Here is an 18,530-nt window from a genome sequence, read left to right as displayed (position 1 = left end):
ACATGCGATTTATTTTATTTTTTTTTTAAATCGCTGTGAGGGAAAAAATTGCTAATGTGCATGACTCCCTTCATAAGAATAGAGTTCATATTCACATGAGTAAACTGTATCGCTACAGGCGATTGCGATATCGGCATGACTCGCACACCTGCAGTTTTAGGCCTCATGTCCACGGCATAATTCTAATTTAAAATCCACATTTTTCCCGCATGCGGGATCCATAGGGATGCATTGGACACCCACAGGTAGTGAGATATCTGCGGATGTCATTTCTCCCAGATCTGCGTGCGGGAAAAAAAATGGACATGCTCCATTTTCGTTTGGGTCTCCCGTGGGCTTCTATTGCAGCCTATGGAAGCCGTCCGGATCCACGGGAGACCCGTACCAGAATTAAACTCACCTGCTCCGGACGATGCGGTTCTTCCCTTCTTCGCAGCCGGATCTTCTTTTTTTGGGCTCGGCAGATGTGCCCAGCATATGCGCGCGGCACGCTGCCAGAGGGCCGAGCACATCCGCCGGGCCGAAGAAAGAAGATCCGGCCGCGAAGGAAGGAAGATCCACATCGTCCGGAGCAGGTGAGTTTATTTTGATTTTTAGGCCTCATGTCCGCGGGGCAGGAGGGACCCACTACGGATTCTCCATGAAGAATCCGCGGCGGGCCTGATTTTCCCCGTGGACATGAGGCCTTATACACAATTTTCAGCTTGTGCAATATATTTTGCATGCAAAATGTGCGATATGCATCAGATTTACTAGCCGTTTCACACAAGTGAAAAAAAATCGCAAGTGATTTCAATAGTTACAATGGAAAAAAAAAAGTGTATTGGACTCGCATTTACGTGCGAGCACACTGTTTTTTGTTTTTTTTTTGGGTGGGGGCTTCCATAGAAAATAATCGAAACGGCTAAAAATAGGACATGCTGTGATTTTTGATCTTACTCATGTATATTGTCCCATTTTAAATAATGGGTTCTATTCGCGTGCGCGTTCTGTCCGTCTCGCAACGCAGAGAACGCAAGTGATAAATAAAAATTGCCTGTGTTAATACAGCCTAAGCTGTAACTGTAATCCAAAGCTTTTTATTGAAGATTTGGTACTTGAAGGCTTACATGTTTTAGGCCGTTACATGTAACTTCACCTCACTGCAAGAAAAAGTTTTCTTATTTGTAAATTTAATGACAACATCAAAGTGGCAGTCAGCAAAATCATGAATGCAGCTCTGGGTGTGAATGGAGTATAAGAGGAGATGTTTCTCAAGATCAAGCAAATTCTCTACAACGTTTCTAATTCTATGTAGATTTCACTTCTCAGTTTAAAAAACAGTCGATTTTCTTTGTAAACGTTGCATGAAGGCGCAACAGGTTAATGTTGGCTGAAGGTTGAATCTTTCAAACCACCTCAATGTTACATTGTTTGATGCTGGTCAGTAGGGAAAGAGAGGTTTCTATTTTATGATGTTTTATTGTATCAGCGTTTTCCCCCCAGTGAGGTCTGTGTGGTGAATATGAGGACAGATTATCACTGCAGAGGTCTCTGACAACAAAGTACGGACACTTCCACTGAAGACCACTGCAGCCGACTGGAAGACTTCTTTGAGAAGAGCAGTGATAAATATCTCAGCCGGGAGACGATCCAGGGACGACCTTGTGGACGTGATCATTATGAATGCGACCGGAGAGCGCTGTTTTTAATGTTGCACTTTTTACGCTTTGCCGGCTGCTAATCTGCTTGGAGGATCATTGTAGCATTAACAGGGAGGGGGGATGTGAACGATCCGCAACCACTGAAAGGAAAAGACATTAAAATCTTCCCTTTTTCAGTCTATGTGCCGGTTCTGTATTGTGTCATTCATGCTTCGGTCTCCTGAAATAAATGTGACAACGAGTCTCCGGGCTGCAGTCCTTATGGTAACACAGAATGGAGAGGGATTAGGAGTGACATCACATGGGATTATGTACTGTGACCTCCAGCATCTCAGTCATGTTACTTAAAGGGCTTTCCTGGGCAAATACGATTGATGATCTATCCTCAGGATAGGTTATCAATATTGATCGGCTGGGGTTAACCGATCGATCAGCTGATTGGGCGCCCACTGTCAGTGCACAACACACAGGGGTACAGAGCAGAAATAGTTAGCATCGACCCCTGTGTAGTGGACGGTGCTAGCAATTGCAGGCATATGAACACAGGCCACTACACAGGGGTGAGAGATAACTGCTTCTGCTGTGCACTATTGTTGACCTATCCTTAGGATGCTTGGAAAATCCCTTTAACCCTTTCCAATCCACTTTGTATCCTGGTTTTCCTAGGGGGCTTACTCTTTTTCTGCCATTATACAACGGCGCTATCTGCTGGCTAAAGCCAGTACTGCATGAGGTGACACGTTGGATAGGCTCCCACAGAAAAGAGGCTGGCAGTATACAGTAAGAGAACCCCGACGGATGTCTTCTAACATCGTACTGCCGCCTTAAATCTTAATGTCTTCAGAGGTCAGACAGTGGATTGAAAAGGGTTAAAAAAGCATACCCATACTTTCAAGATGCCTTTACAGAATAGGGCTGGGCTCACACTAGCGCTGTAGCATTCTGCTTGGCTCCATCCTACAGTAGGAGCTGAACAACTTACAAACTGGAAGTGCCGGATGAACACCACCAGACAGACCCCATCTGACTTTCAGCATATCCTTCAGTATTCTATTAGACAACATAAAGCAGCATGCTGCACTATTTAGTGCCACGTTATGTGCTTGCGCTAAGCGGTTATATGTGTGTGCACATGAGGAATAACACCATTTGTGGCCATTATATGACTTGCATCTTGAATTTATCACTATTTTCCCCACTGCATCTTGTACACCTATTTTCAGTTGTCACTGAGCTGGGTGAAGGAGGCTGCTGCAACGATGTCTTCTATACACTGCACATAGAGAAAACAGATTTTGCTCTTTAAAAGGGTTATTCAAGTTAGAAGAAGTTATCTCCTACATGAAACAGGGAATTCCTAGCTGATCAGTGGGGATCCAATCACTGGGACCCCCACCGATTTAGACAACAGGGAGGGTTCCGTTAGTCCCACTTTTGGTCACTTCTGTATCACTGCTGCAACCACAGTGAAGTAATTTTGACTGGAAGCGCTAGCTGTACATTCATATCAAGGTGGCTAATGGAAATGGCAGAGTGTGGGACACACTGTAATAGGAGGAGCAATTTAGGATGCATTCACACATTAAAGGGATTTTAGCAAGATATAAAGTTACTCCTATCCACAGGATGGGGGATAACTTTATGATTGTGGGGGGTCTGATCCAGAGAATATGATCAAAGATCCCAGTGTGAAGGAAGCGGAGGTTACACATACACACTGCCAATCCTTTCATTTCAATAGGAGAACCGGAAACTGCCAAGCACAAGGGATTGGATTGTGTACTGCAGGTCTGGAGTCTTGACATGAGGAGCAAAGACTGTAGCAAATTCAGCTGAAGTCTGAGGGGCACATGGTTCCAGAAATGGAAAGATCACAAAGGCGGAGAACATGTGTATCGTGTTGTGCACTATGACACCAAAATGTTTAAGACAAGATCTTAAGGAGACTGGATTTGTCATTGAGAGCATGAAGAATAGTACATTGTCCTACCAAAAGTATTCAGACTCCTCTATCAGTAGAATGGATTGTGTCTTATTAGCACGTCACCTGTCCTGAACCACGCTATATATGATGCCGACTCTTGGAGGGGTCAGCCATAGTTTGTGATGGATATATAAGACCAGCCATCATCCATCATGGAGCGCAATGCATCATCCTGTCTATGGTGTTGTAAGGAGTGTCTTCATTGGAGAGTTAAGCAATGGAAGAACGTTCAATGGGATAACAAATCACGCTATTCCATCTTCACATCAGATGGCGGTACCTGGGTGTGGAGGAGGATGGGGAACGTCTTCTGCCAGATAAGAACAGGTTTCGTTATGGTCTGGGGATGTGTTACGTGGCATGGTCTCGGTCCGTTGGTTGAAGTGACAAGAACCATGAACACGAAGGTGTACCTGACATCCTAGACAATAATGTGCCGCTGACAATGTGGTAATACTCTGGAATGGTCGGCCATACTTCCAACAAGACAACACGTCTCATCACAGATCCAACACGGTTTTACCTTGGTTCGAGGATATGGATGTTCCACGATCGGACTGGCTGCACAGAGTCCCGAATTGAATCTATCAAACATCTTTGGGACAAACTGGAACGTCAGGTTAGTAGTGCTGCTTTGCAATGCTGGAGTCCTAGGTTCAAATCTGATCAAGGACAACACCTGCATGCAGTTTTCTAATTCCATACAGATGCTGTTCTTGGTCAGATTTAACCCTTGTACCCCAGCCCCACAAAGCAACAGTGCTTATCACTGAGCTACATCGCTTGAAGAGGCAGCATCACCACAAGGGCTGTTATAAAGCTCCAAATCTGCCTAGCTATGCAGCAAATCTTCCCTGACTTGTGTAAATGCTTCACATAACTGTAGAAAAGTTGGGTGGCGAGTTTGGTGGGAGCTTTTAGAACGGCCATACGGGCGGTCACCCAAGAACTTCTATAAACCAGAGATCATTTCGACTGCATGCAGCCTTAATAGCATCATCGACTATTGTCTTTATTTTATAAAAGTACCGTACAACGTAACGTGTTCTGCCATTTCCTGCTTTTCATACAAGAATTAGATTGTTGTATTCTCGTAGTGTAGAAAAATAAAACCCGGGTACCGTGATTTAACCTTTACTGACTGGAGCCTCATCGGTTGTTCCCCTGTTTTCTGGGCAATAAGGGACTATTGAGCAAAACACAAAACCGGCCTCCTGATAGGATTTCTTCAGTTCAATCTTAAGGCAGAGAAAAAAGTTCAGTTTAGAGCAAAAGGACTGCATAATAATAGAATACTATTCCAACATATAAAATAAGACATACCAGCTTTTGGGGGTCAAAGCACAAACCGATCACTGCACCGCCACTTCCTGGTAACTTCACTGCGCATCCGTGCTGCGAAAGATGCATTGCAGAATTAACTGTTGTAATGATCACTATTGGCCACATAGTGGCGACAAAGTCCTAAAGCTGGATCCAGCAGGAATTCGAGTCATTGCAGTTTCTCTAGGATGTTACCTGTTGAGCGATTTCTATCATCTTTAGGTTTCCCGAACCGAGGCATGCATCAGTGAAGATTGATCTGCAAGACAAGGTAATGATCAAGTAATAATGGACGATATTCCGATACTAGCAATGATTGCTCTGATAACATATGAACTGATTTTCCGTCTATTGTCAAAAAGGAATATTCCGGACAGAAATAGCGCCACATTGAATGGGCGGATGCACATGGGATCTCTTTTACTCATATGGAAATTCCGAGTTTAAAGAAAAAAAAAATTGCAGCATGTCCCATTGTTGTCCGTGTGCGGTTTGATCTGATTTGCACCAGGGAATCTTTTTTTTCAGTGCGTGTACATATAGCCTAAGGCCACATTTGCACAATGGGCGTTACGTATTAGTGTAATTCGCTCAATGGATTATTTTCCTTCGCAAATACACAGGAAAATAGAACATGCTGCGAAATACGCTTATATGAACAAACCCATTGAAATCAATGGGTTCTATTCACTGTGTATTGCGAACGTTTGTGTGACACAGGCCTGATACGCGGCCGTGATAATCACAGCTGTATACCGGGACAAAACGAAACAATAGGTCTCCATGGGATTTCAGTGGTTTCGTCTTCACCACCTCTTTTCCCGGCTGTGATTTGTAAGATCGGAAAAATATAGGACCTGCCCTCTATTCCCCGCACATTGTGAATACATGGTGCAGGGGAAAAAAACAAAAAACGGGCAGTCGCTGATTTCAGGCCTATGTTTTCAAACTCCTGCGGTCTGGCGCAGAGTTTGAATTGCCAGCGATGGAGAAAAAGTCTCCCTCGTTCAGGGGCAGCTACACTCCGTACTGCTGAGTGTAGTTGCGCCTACGGCAGTATGAGTCCACCCTTAAGGTGTATTTACACAGGCGATTTTCTGTCCAATAAGCGTATATTCATGCACATTTTTCTGTTATTTAATTGGACGAACAGAGCAAGAAAATAAAAAAATAGCATAACCTATTTTGTTGCGATTTCCGATTTAAAAAAAAAAAATCAATCACACATTCAAGCATATGGGTGGGATTAAAGAGAAAAAAAAAAGTTGCACTAGTTTGATGCGATCGTGATCCGTTTTCATCGCATGCAACCATGGCATCTATAAAAAAATGTGTATAGAACCTTTAATTACATCATTTGTCTCATCGTGCTTTTTTTCTTTTTAACCCTTTGCAATCCAATTTTGGATTCAGGGTTTCCTAGGGGGCTTTCTCTTTCTGCCATTATACAATGGCGCCATCTGCTGGCTAGAGCCAGTATTGCGGTATGGGACATGCTGGAGAGGCCCCCGACAACAGAGTGGCCAGTATTATACAGTAAGAATACCCTGCCGGACGTCTTCCGACATCAGAGCTGTACAGCCTTCAATCAGAATGTCTTCAGATGTCAGACAGTGGATTGGAAAGGGTTAAGGCTTTATTCACAAGAGCGCAATATACGCTGCCCATCTGATGCATTGGTTCATACTGGTTCATATTCCAGTTGGGTGTTTTTACGCTGACCAGAAAAGATAGTTCAGGAGCCATCTGTTGGCCGGAATATGGTGGCGGCTCCCATAGACTCCAATGGGAGCTGCCAGAGAAGGGAGGTGGGGGGAGTTTAGCAGTGGCTCTGCTAAACTCCCACCCTCTTCCCTTCTCCTCTCCGGTCCTTGCCGGCTGTTTGCAATGGGAGGGGGCGGAAGCTAGTTGCTAGGCTCCGGCCCTGTCCCGCCTCCTCCCCATTACTGGCAGCCGGTAAGGGGCAGAGAGGGGGTGGTAGTTTAGCAGAGCTAAACTGTCTCCCCCTGCCCGACGGTATCTCGGATTCGGCGTATAGGAGCCCAAGCAGGGAATTCTGAATGGGTACACATATGGGAGATGCAGCCGTGACTTGGTCACGGCTGCCTTTCGTTCACGCAATTTTCGGTTGCGCTGTGGCCGTGACATGGCGGACCAAAAATCGCGTATGCTTGTATGAAATAGCCCTAAGCATGTAAAGATTGGATGAAAATCATGAAAAAAAATAAACAAATTCACAGAAACGTAATACGTTGAATGAATTTTTTTAATAAAAAAACAAAACAAAACAAACAAACAAACACGGAAAAAAAAACCCAAAAAAACCCAAAACAAAAAAAAAAAAACAAACAAAAAAAAAAAAAAAAAATCGGCCTGATTTTTCAGGACACACAAAAAAATTTTTAAAAACCGCCAATGCGAATTTACTGCTGGCTTCTCAGTTACCTCCTCAGTGATAGATTCCTGTTCATCAATTCTGCCAGCTCATTCCAGTTTTTCTCCTCTATGGCGATTCTGAAAAAAGGACACATTTCACCCATCAGTAATGCAAACAAACGCCGAGTCTCAGCAGATTAAGGTGCGTTTAGACGGAACATTTTATCGTAAAAAAAACCTGTTAAAACAAACCAAAGTGAATAGTTCCAGTTTAAACACGAGCCAACGACGAATGAGAATCATTTACTTTCCATTCGTCATTCAGTTTCAGCCGGCACAAAAATCATCGTTGGTTCGTTCACTTCTCATCGCAGTTAATACATAGGAATTTGGAACACTGAACGAGAGGCGAACGATTCTCAACGATGATCTGCCTGTCTAAATGGTCTGCACAAGCTGGTGATGACATCACACAATCGTTCGCTCAAGAAAACTAGAATCATGCATTTGTCGTTGTGTGTAAAAGGGCCATTAAACTACACCCGGGGGACAGCTGGGGGGTAAACCTCTCACTTTGCTTTATCTGTCAGTTCAGCAAATATGGTCATGGCCTCAATAACCTCAGGATCACCTGCCGGAGAGAGAGAGAACATACAGTAGATTAGAGCTCCCCAACTCCAGTCCTCGGGACCCCCAACAGGCCATGTCTTCAAGATCTCCTCAGTATTGCACAGATGATATAGTTATTATCGGTGCCTCAGACATTGCCACAGGGGTTCTCCCTAAAGAAGATCCTCAAGGCATCACCTGTTGGGGGTCGTGAGGACTGAAGTCACTGATCTAGATAAAGCCAGACATAAGATTAGATACACCAGCCAGAGAACAATTGATCTTCTCACCATTCAGCCATCGTTGTCGGACATTATTATGGATTAAACCGGAGTCACTTGGATCCCGCAGATACGCGAGCCAGAATGGTGGCGCACAGCTCATGTCCATGTGGACGTAATTTCCTGTGAAAGAAGGGAACATCCACACCTGTAGTTTAGGAACTGAATGATGGAAACAGCAAGAGGCGACTTCACTGCAGAAGTTGTAGGAGACAATGTAGCAACAATGGCAGCATGTCATGTGATGCTAGATGGTACCAATGACCACAGCCAATAGGCAAAGTATAACCATGGCCGACTATCTATGTGTGACCCATGCGGTAGCAGAGGTCGGCAGCCACCAGCTTGTAGGGGTGCATGTGGTAGATATAGGATGGGGCCAATCTCCCCCTTAGGTCTGCCCAGCCAGATGATTTTCTTCTTCCGTGCAGCAATATCGTCCTCCTAGATCTGTCTCTTTCTCGCTGATGTTCTGAGCAGCTGTTGTCTGCCCATCAGCGTTCCTGCAAAATAATTACTTAGTTCTGCTACTGTATTTATGGTAGGAGCTTGGTTTTTTTTCCTGTACTTCTATTGTTGACTTGGTTCTGGTGCTGCATTTATGCCAGGAGCTTGGTTCTGGTGCTGCATTTATGCCATGAGCTTGGTTCGGGTGCTGCATTTATGCCATGAGCTTGGTTCGGGTACTGCATTTATGCCATGAGCTTGGTTCGGGTGCTGCATTTATGCCATGAGCTTGGTTCCGCTGCTGCATTTATGCCATGAGCTTGGTTCCGGGGCTGCATTTATGCCATGAGCTTGGTTCCGGGGCTGCATTTATGCCATGAGCTTGGTTCCGGGGCTGCATTTATGCCATGAGCTTGGTTCCGGGGCTGCATTTATGCCATGAGCTTGGTTCCGGGGCTGCATTTATGCCATGAGCTTGGTTCCGGGGCTGCATTTATGCCATGAGCTTGGTTCCGGGGCTGCATTTATGCCATGAGCTTGGTTCCGGGGCTGCATTTATGCCATGAGCTTGGTTCCGGGGCTGCATTTATGCCATGAGCTTGGTTCCGGGGCTGCATTTATGCCATGAGCTTGGTTCCGGGGCTGCATTTATGCCATGAGCTTGGTTCCGGGGCTGCATTTATGCCATGAGCTTGGTTCCGGGGCTGCATTTATGCCATGAGCTTGGTTCCGGGGCTGCATTTATGCCATGAGCTTGGTTCCGGGGCTGCATTTATGCCATGAGCTTGGTTCCGGGGCTGCATTTATGCCATGAGCTTGGTTCCGGGGCTGCATTTATGCCATGAGCTTGGTTCCGGGGCTGCATTTATGCCATGAGCTTGGTTCCGGGGCTGCATTTATGCTATGAGCTTGGTTCCGGGGCTGCATTTATGCTATGAGCTTGGTTCCGGGGCTGTATTTATGCTATGAGCTTGGTTCCGGGGCTGCATTTATGCTATGAGCTTGGTTCCGGGGCTGCATTTATGCTATGAGCTTGGTTCCGGGGCTGCATTTATGCTATGAGCTTGGTCCTGGTGCTGCATTTATGTTATGAGCTTGGTCCTGGTGCTGCATTTATGTTATGAGCTTGGTCCTGGTGCTGCATTTATGTTATGAGCTTGGTTCTCGTGCAGTATATATTCACTGAACTGTACTAGTGTGGATATGATGTTAGCTTGCTGATTTCTGCAGAAGCAGAATACAGACAGACTGCCTATCAGTGCAAAATATATATATATTTTGTTTTTCTTTCAAACTCGTTTTATTGAAAATTAGGTACCATAAGGAACATACAGTCATAGACCGGTGCAGCACATATATAATACACTTCACTGTATAATTAGATTGTAGGGAGGTTCAGTCACCCTCATACATCAAAAATAACAAATTAATGCTTTAAAGTCTGATCAGATAAGTAGGCCAAATCTCAGAGAACACAGGTCCCGCTCCAGAAGGTGTATCCACTAGGGGGCACGCCTGAGCTCCAGAATAGATGAAGACATTAATTGTGGTGAATATAACGTGAGGGGGGAGTCACACCACAGACCCCACACTTTATCAAACTTCTCAGGACACTTACGTCCCTTATAGACTATATAATTATATGGCACCACCGAATTGACCAGCTTCCTCCACATTGAGAGTGAGGGGTTCTTACGATCCATCCACCGCAGTGCAATCGTTTTTCTAGCAAGGAACAATGATTCCCGAAGAAAACTTTTTATATGGTGTTGCCAGCTTTCTTCATCTAATATTCCAAATAGGCAAATCTCTGGGCTCGGTGGAACAGGGACGCCCACAAGTTCAGAGAGGAAACCCGTGACCTCCCCCCAGAAACTTTCAATAACAGGACATTCCCACATCATGTGCCAAAAATCGGAATACTCGCAGGAACACCTAATGCAGTTTGTAGACTGTATTCTGACCATTTTATACAATCTTGCTGGAGTGAGATAACACAGATACACCATATACAGCTGGATCATTTTATTATTGGCTGCTGGGGATACATATAGAGGAGATCCTAAAAGCTCTTGGAACATATTGTCTCTTAGAGTCAGTATCGGTGCCCTTCATTTTAATAAGGCAGAGGGTATATCATGAGAGGCTCGTAGTGAGATAAGGTGGGAGTACAGCGCCGATATGAGGTCCTGGGGGTCCTGGGAACAAAGGATACCTATTACAGGGTAATGAGAAATAGCGGGTCTGGGCAGTGGGAACTGCACCTGCAAAGTGTGTCTGATCTAGAGAAATCTATAGAAGTGGGAGCGGGGCATAAAAAGGAAGCCAGCACAGAGTATAGCACTAAACCCATTTGTAAAGGAGGCCCTCGTATAATGACAGCAGCTGGGTGATACATAAATATGACAGGAGAGGCAAATCAAGGCAAAAGACAGTAAGATAATCCTGGTTTACATACATATCACACTCACCATAACCCTGCTCCTCCATGATGGATCTGCTGAAGTCCATGTAAATAAGACCTTCATAGACCTTAATAAAACAAAAAACGTATATACCGCCATTATAAAGGAATGTACATTATACAATACTGTCCCCGATGTACTAATGTCGGACTAGTATAGTAAATCCTGTATTACTATATCCTATTACATACATGACACAGAACTTCAGAATCACCACACTGGTCTAAATGAAAGAGAACACCAACAACAGCGCCTATACCACCGACTAAGCGATATTACATGAGGGTCAAACTGAAAGTAATGCAGAAGTGGTCAAAACTTATTTTATTAAATGATATAGTTCATTCAAACTGCATGTTGCAGGTCTTTCTCTGTAGTATATCATAGAACCCTTCTTCACTGCTGGTAAATAACGGATTCCAAGGAGAAACAATGTGCCGTCATTGAGTTCTTAATGAAGGAAGGGTGCAGGCGTCCAACATCTACAGAATATTGGTGGAGAGGACACCACTGACAAGAGCAAAATGTTCAGCCGGATGAAGAGGTTTAAAAGAAGGGGAGACCATCATGAGGTCTATCCGGTTGGGCACACAGTAGCCAAATTGCTCCTGCTATCTAGTAAGGAAAAAGGAGGCCTACTAGTTCCTAACGTCCTATATTATTAATGGGTCTCCCAACTTCAGAGTCCGGGCTTGGTTATACTTCCTAGCGTGCCACAATTGATGGAAATAGTAAAACTGTGGCTGGCTGCTGTAGACCCCAATTCCCTTTTATGAAAAAACCCCTATGACCCCCCCATCTCGTGAACATCTGGGACCTATGGATCTTCTATGAGATGTCTGGAAGATTTGTATAAGGCAGTTTAACGTCACGTCCCCCAATTCTCTACTGATGCTAATTTTATTTCTCCCAGGCCCCCTAGATAGCCTCACTTCTACTTTGTTGGAGCCAAAGGCCCTTGTTTGTGTTGCTGATATTGCAAATACGGTCACTAGGACTTTGCTCTTGTTTCCAGATTTGCAATCTAAACATCAATTGCCGTGGTATAGTTACTATCACTATGTCCAAATCCAGCAATTTGCAACCTCTGCATTTGGTGGCATTCAGGTCTCTCACTATACATCTTCTGAAAGCTTGTGTGGATCTGTGGTTTCTACAAGAGGTCCCATTTCTTCCTTATATAAGATACTAATTAGTCCTCCCCTAAAGTCCCATATACACTCATAGGACAAAGTGGGAAGAATATCTACGGGACGTTTTAACTGATGGTGTTATTTGGAAACGAGCTACTAAACCCTCTTTATACCTGACTAATATAGAGAATGAATATAAGTTGCTCTTCCTCGGGTATCACTCATCTGAGCTTCTTCATAGACTTGGCCCAGCAGTTCCATCCACTTGCTGGAGGTGCGGTAGTTCAGTAGAATATGCGTTACATATTTTCTGTGACCATCCCATTTTGTGAGTTTCGTCAGGTCAACCATCAAATGTTTAGGCTCGATATTCCTATTTCTGCGTCTGATTACAAGCTGCTGGAAACATTCATCTTCGCCGTCCATTTCTGAGTTTTTTTTAGACTATATACTCCTCTTAATCGGAATAAACATGACCTGTTCTCCACTGTCTGGGATCAATTGGATACCTACTGGATTCTCCGTGATCTAGGAGGTCTTGTCTTTTTCTTGTGTAAGGTCTTCCCCGTATTTTTCTGGTTCATGTTTTATTATTATGTTTTCTTGCTTACTTACACCTGGCTTATCATAGAATGGTAGAGTTGGAAGGGACCCCCAGAGTCTTCTGGTCTATTGCTGAGATCACTTATTGTATCGGCATGACAATTTTTCTTGCGCAATTCTCATGCATATTGTATATATAAAATAATTCCAATAAAGATACAGTTAAAGAAAAAAATGGAAAACCAGCATTAAAGATAAACCACGCAGCGGGAGCCCATGAAATGTGTCCACTGCCATGAATCGTCAGTGAGTGGATGAAATTATTTGTGTGTAGAGACGAGTCACAATCTGCCAGCTTGATGCATAATTGGATTTTGGTCATAATGAGGTACAGAAGACAGTCAAGACTAAATGCCCATTTAGATGGGACGACTGTCAGGCAAACGATGCCCGACACTCATCCCCGCATACACTTGCTCCCGTGCTGCTGCACAGGAGCTAGTATTGCTGGCTCGCTCACAGAGCGGCCAGTGAGGAGGCTTCAGGAGATCTCTCTCCTCACGCTCCCCCGCTCTTCTCCATTGACTTAACATATCGGCCGCTCAATACTGAACAGCTGCAATTTACACTGAATGATCAGCGATCAGCTCATCGTCCAGTGTTAATTGCAGTCGCTCAGCATTGAACGCCCGCTATATTTAGTCAATGGAGAAGGGCGGGGGAGCGTGAGGAGAGAAATCACCTCCAGCTGCCCCGCTGTGAGCCAGCGATACCAGCTCCCGTGCGGCAGCATGACAGTGAGTATGTGCAGGGACGAGTGCTGGGCATCGTTTGCCGGACATTCGTCCAGTTTAAATGGGCCTTTGGGGTATCGGAAAGTGTGTGCAAAGTGGGTACCTCGGCAGTGGACATTTGATTTAGAGGAAAGAAGAGTAAAAATCTGCTCTGATCTGCTGTAAGATTCTAAAGTCAATATGGACACATTTTCTTTTGATCTGGTGACCCAATAAAACATGCGCACATCTTTATTATCCAGGAATGAAGAATCGATCCAAGGAATAGAGTCACGCCTCATCCTCAAAGCCTAAGGCTGGGTTCCCACATGTTGGTTTTCTGGCGGAAATCTTGCGGTTTGGCCGCAGTGAAAAAACGCGAGATTACCGCCGGGAAAGCGCCACTTCAAAACCCGCGGCACTTAGATACGGGTTTGTGAGCGGCTTGGCCACATGCTTCTCCATTGCAGCGGGTGCTCCCATAGAGGAGAGCGCGGCCGCAACAGAAAAAAAAAGAATGGACATGCTATGGCCGGGCAATCCGCGCTGCACATGGCTGGCTTATCCCAGGATTAGCAGCGCAGTACTTGGAGACAATGAATAAGCTTAGAGAAGCCAGAAGGAGGAAGACAATGAACAAGAATCTGAATTCACCATTACGGTGTGCAACTACACACATTTCTGCCAACAAATCAGGAGATAGGCACATTGGACTGGTTGCTGGTGCCTCATACACTGTAAAAGCCAGATCCAGTGCCCTCCGACTTCCAACTGTTTGGTCCAAAGAAAGACACAGTCTTCAGGTACAAAGATCTCAAAACACAGACAAAGTGAAAATGGCAATGAAGGAGTCGGTACAACGGCGCACGTCTAGTTTCTTTTCAAAGAGGATCCGTGAGTTGGGTTCAATGATGGCACAAAAGAATCACTTGAGATGGAGACTGTGTTGAGTAGTACCTTTCTATGGCTGAAGAGTTTCCCTACCAACAAGTGCAAATTCAACGACTTAGGTTATTTAATAAAAGAAAAAGTTCTGAGCGCTTTTGCATTACTTTTGGTACGACCTTCATATAAGTAACAACCTGTGATCTAGTATTCAAAGTCAAAGAAAAAAGATATTTTCCAAGTTCTTTAGATCTTCACCTGAACTACACGGTCCTGAAGTCCGGCCGTTATAAATAGTTCTTCTTTCTCCACATCAAGAATAAAATTTGGTTGTATTGACTTTGGGAGATCCTACAAGAGAGAGAACATATCCTCACTAAACGGTCCCAAAATATTGCTAAAGCTAAGCCCCACCCCTGACTAAGGAGACCACACCCCTGCTCAATCACCACCACACCCCCGGCTAAGCCACAGTACGTGAGCCTATCATGTTTGATACTGGCTGTTACGCACCGACATCTAAGCCTCCCCTGTGTCTGAAAGTACCATGTATCTAATCCTTATAATGTGTGATACTCTCTACTGAACCATTTATCTTATCCCTTTCATGTGTAATACCATCTACTGAAAGTCACTTACATCATCCGTTAGATTGTAGAATTTCATGAGACATTTCAGAGTTGCCGATACGATGGCACTGAAAGACATAAAGTTAAAATATTCCTCCAGATAATAGAATTCATATGTGAATACGAGTAACAGGTGTCATTTGCTGGAGATAGGATGTTGCAGGCAGCGCATTTTAAGTAACTGCTTCCATCCGTCCCCGGAAATGATCCAATCTGAGCACTATTAAAATTAAATACCCTTTGACAGTGAGAGCGCTCATGAATGTGTTGCTGCTACTTGCAGAAGTGACGGTAAATTACTCCGTGCGGCTACGAACACACAGTGAAGGGGCTAGAGAGGCAGAACCGAAGTGACTGCGCAGCACATTTCAGCTAGAAGACGACACATTGTATGATAAACACCAATTTACAAGCCTCCATCTACAGCTGCCATAAACTCCCTCATAATGTGCAGAGGAGACGAGCAGCGACCGGCGGCCGCTGCTTCATTTACACAGAAAATGGGAAAAAGTTTCTCAAATTGTGAAGAAAAAAAAACTGAATCAGATTATTTTACATGGAAATAGGAAATTACAATGGACAACAGAGAAACAAAAACATGAGGGAGAAAGAGGAAAACAAATAAAGTTCTCAGTCAGACAGTAAAAAAATGTTCAATTACAGAAAAGAGAAACAATAATAGAAAAAAAAATCATGTTCCAGGAAAACATCAGACCACAAAACACAACAAATCTGGAGTATTACCATAGCTCATACAGCAGCAAACATTTAACTACTATAATACTGCCTCCTATGTACAAGAATATAACTACTATAATACTGCCCCCTATGTACAAGAATATAACTACTATAATACTGCCCCCTATGTACAAGAATATAACTACTATAATACTGCCTCCTATGTACAAGAATATAACTACTATAATACTGCCCCTATGTACAAGAATATAACTACTGTAATACTGCCTCCTATGTACAAGACTATAACTACTATAATACTGCCTCCTATGTACAAGAATATAACTATTATAATACTGCTCCCTATGTACAAGAATATAACTACTATAATAGTGCCCCCTATGTACAAGAATATAACTACTATAATACTGCTCCTATGTACAAGAATATAACTACTATTATACTGCCCCCTATGTACAAGAATATAACTACTATAATACTGCCCCTATGTACAAGAATATAACTACTATAATACTGCCCCTATGTACAAGAATATAACTACTATAATACTGCTCTCTATGCACAAGAATATAACTACTATAATACTGCCTCCTATGTACAAGAATATAACTACTATAATACTGCCCCCTATGTACAAGAATATAACTACTATAATACTGCCCCCTATGTACAAGAATATAACTACTATAATACTGCCTCCTATGTACAAGAATATAACTACTATAATACTGCCCCTATGTACAAGAATATAACTACTGTAATACTGCCTCCTATGTACAAGACTATAACTACTATAATACTGCCTCCTATGTACAAGAATATAACTATTATAATACTGCTCCCTATGTACAAGAATATAACTACTATAATAGTGCCCCCTATGTACAAGAATATAACTACTATAATACTGCTCCTATGTACAAGAATATAACTACTATTATACTGCCCCCTATGTACAAGAATATAACTACTATAATACTGCCCCTATGTACAAGAATATAACTACTATAATACTGCCCCTATGTACAAGAATATAACTACTATAATACTGCTCTCTATGCACAAGAATATAACTACTATAATACTGCCCTCTATGTACAAGAATATAACTACTAAAATACTGTCCCCTATGTACAAGAATATAACTACTATAATACTGCCCACTATGTACAAGAATATAACTACTATAATACTGCCTCCTATATACAAGAATATAACTACTATAATACTGCCCCCTATATACAAGAATATAACTACTATAATACTGCTCCTTTGTACAAGAATATAACTACTATAATACTGCCCCTATGTGCAAGAATATAACTACTATAATACTGCCCCCTATGTACAAGAATATAACTGCTATAATACTGCCTCTTATGTACAAGAATATAACTGCTATAATACTGCCTCCTATGTACAAGAATATAACTACTATAATACTGCCTCCTATGTACAAGAATATAACTACTATAATACTGCCCTCCATGTACAAGAATATAACTACTATAATACCGCCCACTATGTACAAGAATATAACTACTATAATACTGCCCCCTATGTACAAGAATATAACGACTATAATACTACTCCTATGTACCAGAATATAACTACTATAATACTGCCCCTATGTACAAGAATATAACTACTATAATACTACTCCTATGTACAAGAATATAACTACTATAATACTGCTCCTATGTACAAGAATATAACTACTATAATACTGCTCCTATGTACAAGAATATAACTACTATAATACTACTCCTATGTACAAGAATATAACTATTATAATACTGCTCCTATGTACAAGAATATAACTACTATAATACTGCTCCTATGTACAAGAATATAACTACTATAATACTACTCCTATGTACAAGAATATAACCATTATAATACTGCCTCCTATGGACAAGAATAGAACTACTATAATACCGCCCCCTATGTACAAGAATATAACTACTATAATACTGCCCCCTATGTACAAGAATATAACTACTATATTACTATCTCCTATGTACAAGAATATAACTACTATAATGCTGCCTCCTATGTACAAGAATATAACTACTATAATACTGCCTCCTCATGTACAAGAATATAACTACTATAATACTACCTCCTATGTACAAGAATATAACTACTATAATACTGCCTCCTCATGTACAAGAATATAACTACTATAATACTACTCCTATGTACAAGAATATAACTACTATAATGCTGCCTCCTATGTACAAGAATATAACTACAATACCGCCCCCTATGTACAAGAATATAACTACTATAATACCGCCCCCTATGTACAAGAATATAACTACTATAATACCGCCCCCTATGTACAAGAATATAACTACTATAATACCGCCCCCTATGTACAAGAATATAACTACTATAATACCGCCCTCTATGTACAAGAATATAACTAGTATAATACTGCTCCCTATGTACAAGAATATAACTACTATAATACTGCTCCCTATGTACAAGAATATAACTACTATAATACTGCTCCCTATGTACAAGAATATAACTACTATAATACCGCTCCCTATGTACAAGAATAAAACTACTATAATACTGCCCCCTATGTACAAGAATATAACTACTATAATACTGGCCCCTATGTACAAGAATATAACTACTATAATACTGGCCCCTATGTACAAGAATATAACTACTATAATACTGCTCCCTATGTACAAGAATATAACTACTATAATACCGCTCCCTATGT

The 18,530-nt window shown here is 42.5% G+C and overlaps 1 protein-coding gene across 1 annotated transcript in view; it reads right to left on the bottom strand.

Annotated features, from left to right (window-relative positions):
- Window positions 1–4,618: 4,618 nt before the first annotated feature.
- The window catches only part of LOC136572756 (uncharacterized), a 105,459-nt gene continuing 91,547 nt past the window's right edge, over window positions 4,619–18,530 (bottom strand). Inside the window, exons 16-24 of the mRNA XM_066573616.1 lie at window positions 15,102–15,159; window positions 14,721–14,813; window positions 11,135–11,195; window positions 8,226–8,339; window positions 7,900–7,957; window positions 7,396–7,464; window positions 5,146–5,209; window positions 4,951–5,022; window positions 4,619–4,865 (exon numbers count right to left, since the gene is read on the bottom strand). Of these exons, the coding sequence (XP_066429713.1) occupies window positions 4,755–4,865; window positions 4,951–5,022; window positions 5,146–5,209; window positions 7,396–7,464; window positions 7,900–7,957; window positions 8,226–8,339; window positions 11,135–11,195; window positions 14,721–14,813; window positions 15,102–15,159 (700 nt within the window). The 3' untranslated portion in view covers window positions 4,619–4,754. The remainder of the gene's footprint in view (window positions 4,866–4,950; window positions 5,023–5,145; window positions 5,210–7,395; window positions 7,465–7,899; window positions 7,958–8,225; window positions 8,340–11,134; window positions 11,196–14,720; window positions 14,814–15,101; window positions 15,160–18,530) is intronic.

This window comes from Eleutherodactylus coqui, chromosome 7 (genome assembly GCF_035609145.1).
Source record: "Eleutherodactylus coqui strain aEleCoq1 chromosome 7, aEleCoq1.hap1, whole genome shotgun sequence".
Taxonomy (NCBI): domain Eukaryota; kingdom Metazoa; phylum Chordata; class Amphibia; order Anura; family Eleutherodactylidae; genus Eleutherodactylus; species Eleutherodactylus coqui.
Note: the sequence above shows the minus strand (reverse complement) of the source record. Positions and strands in the feature narration are given on the sequence as shown.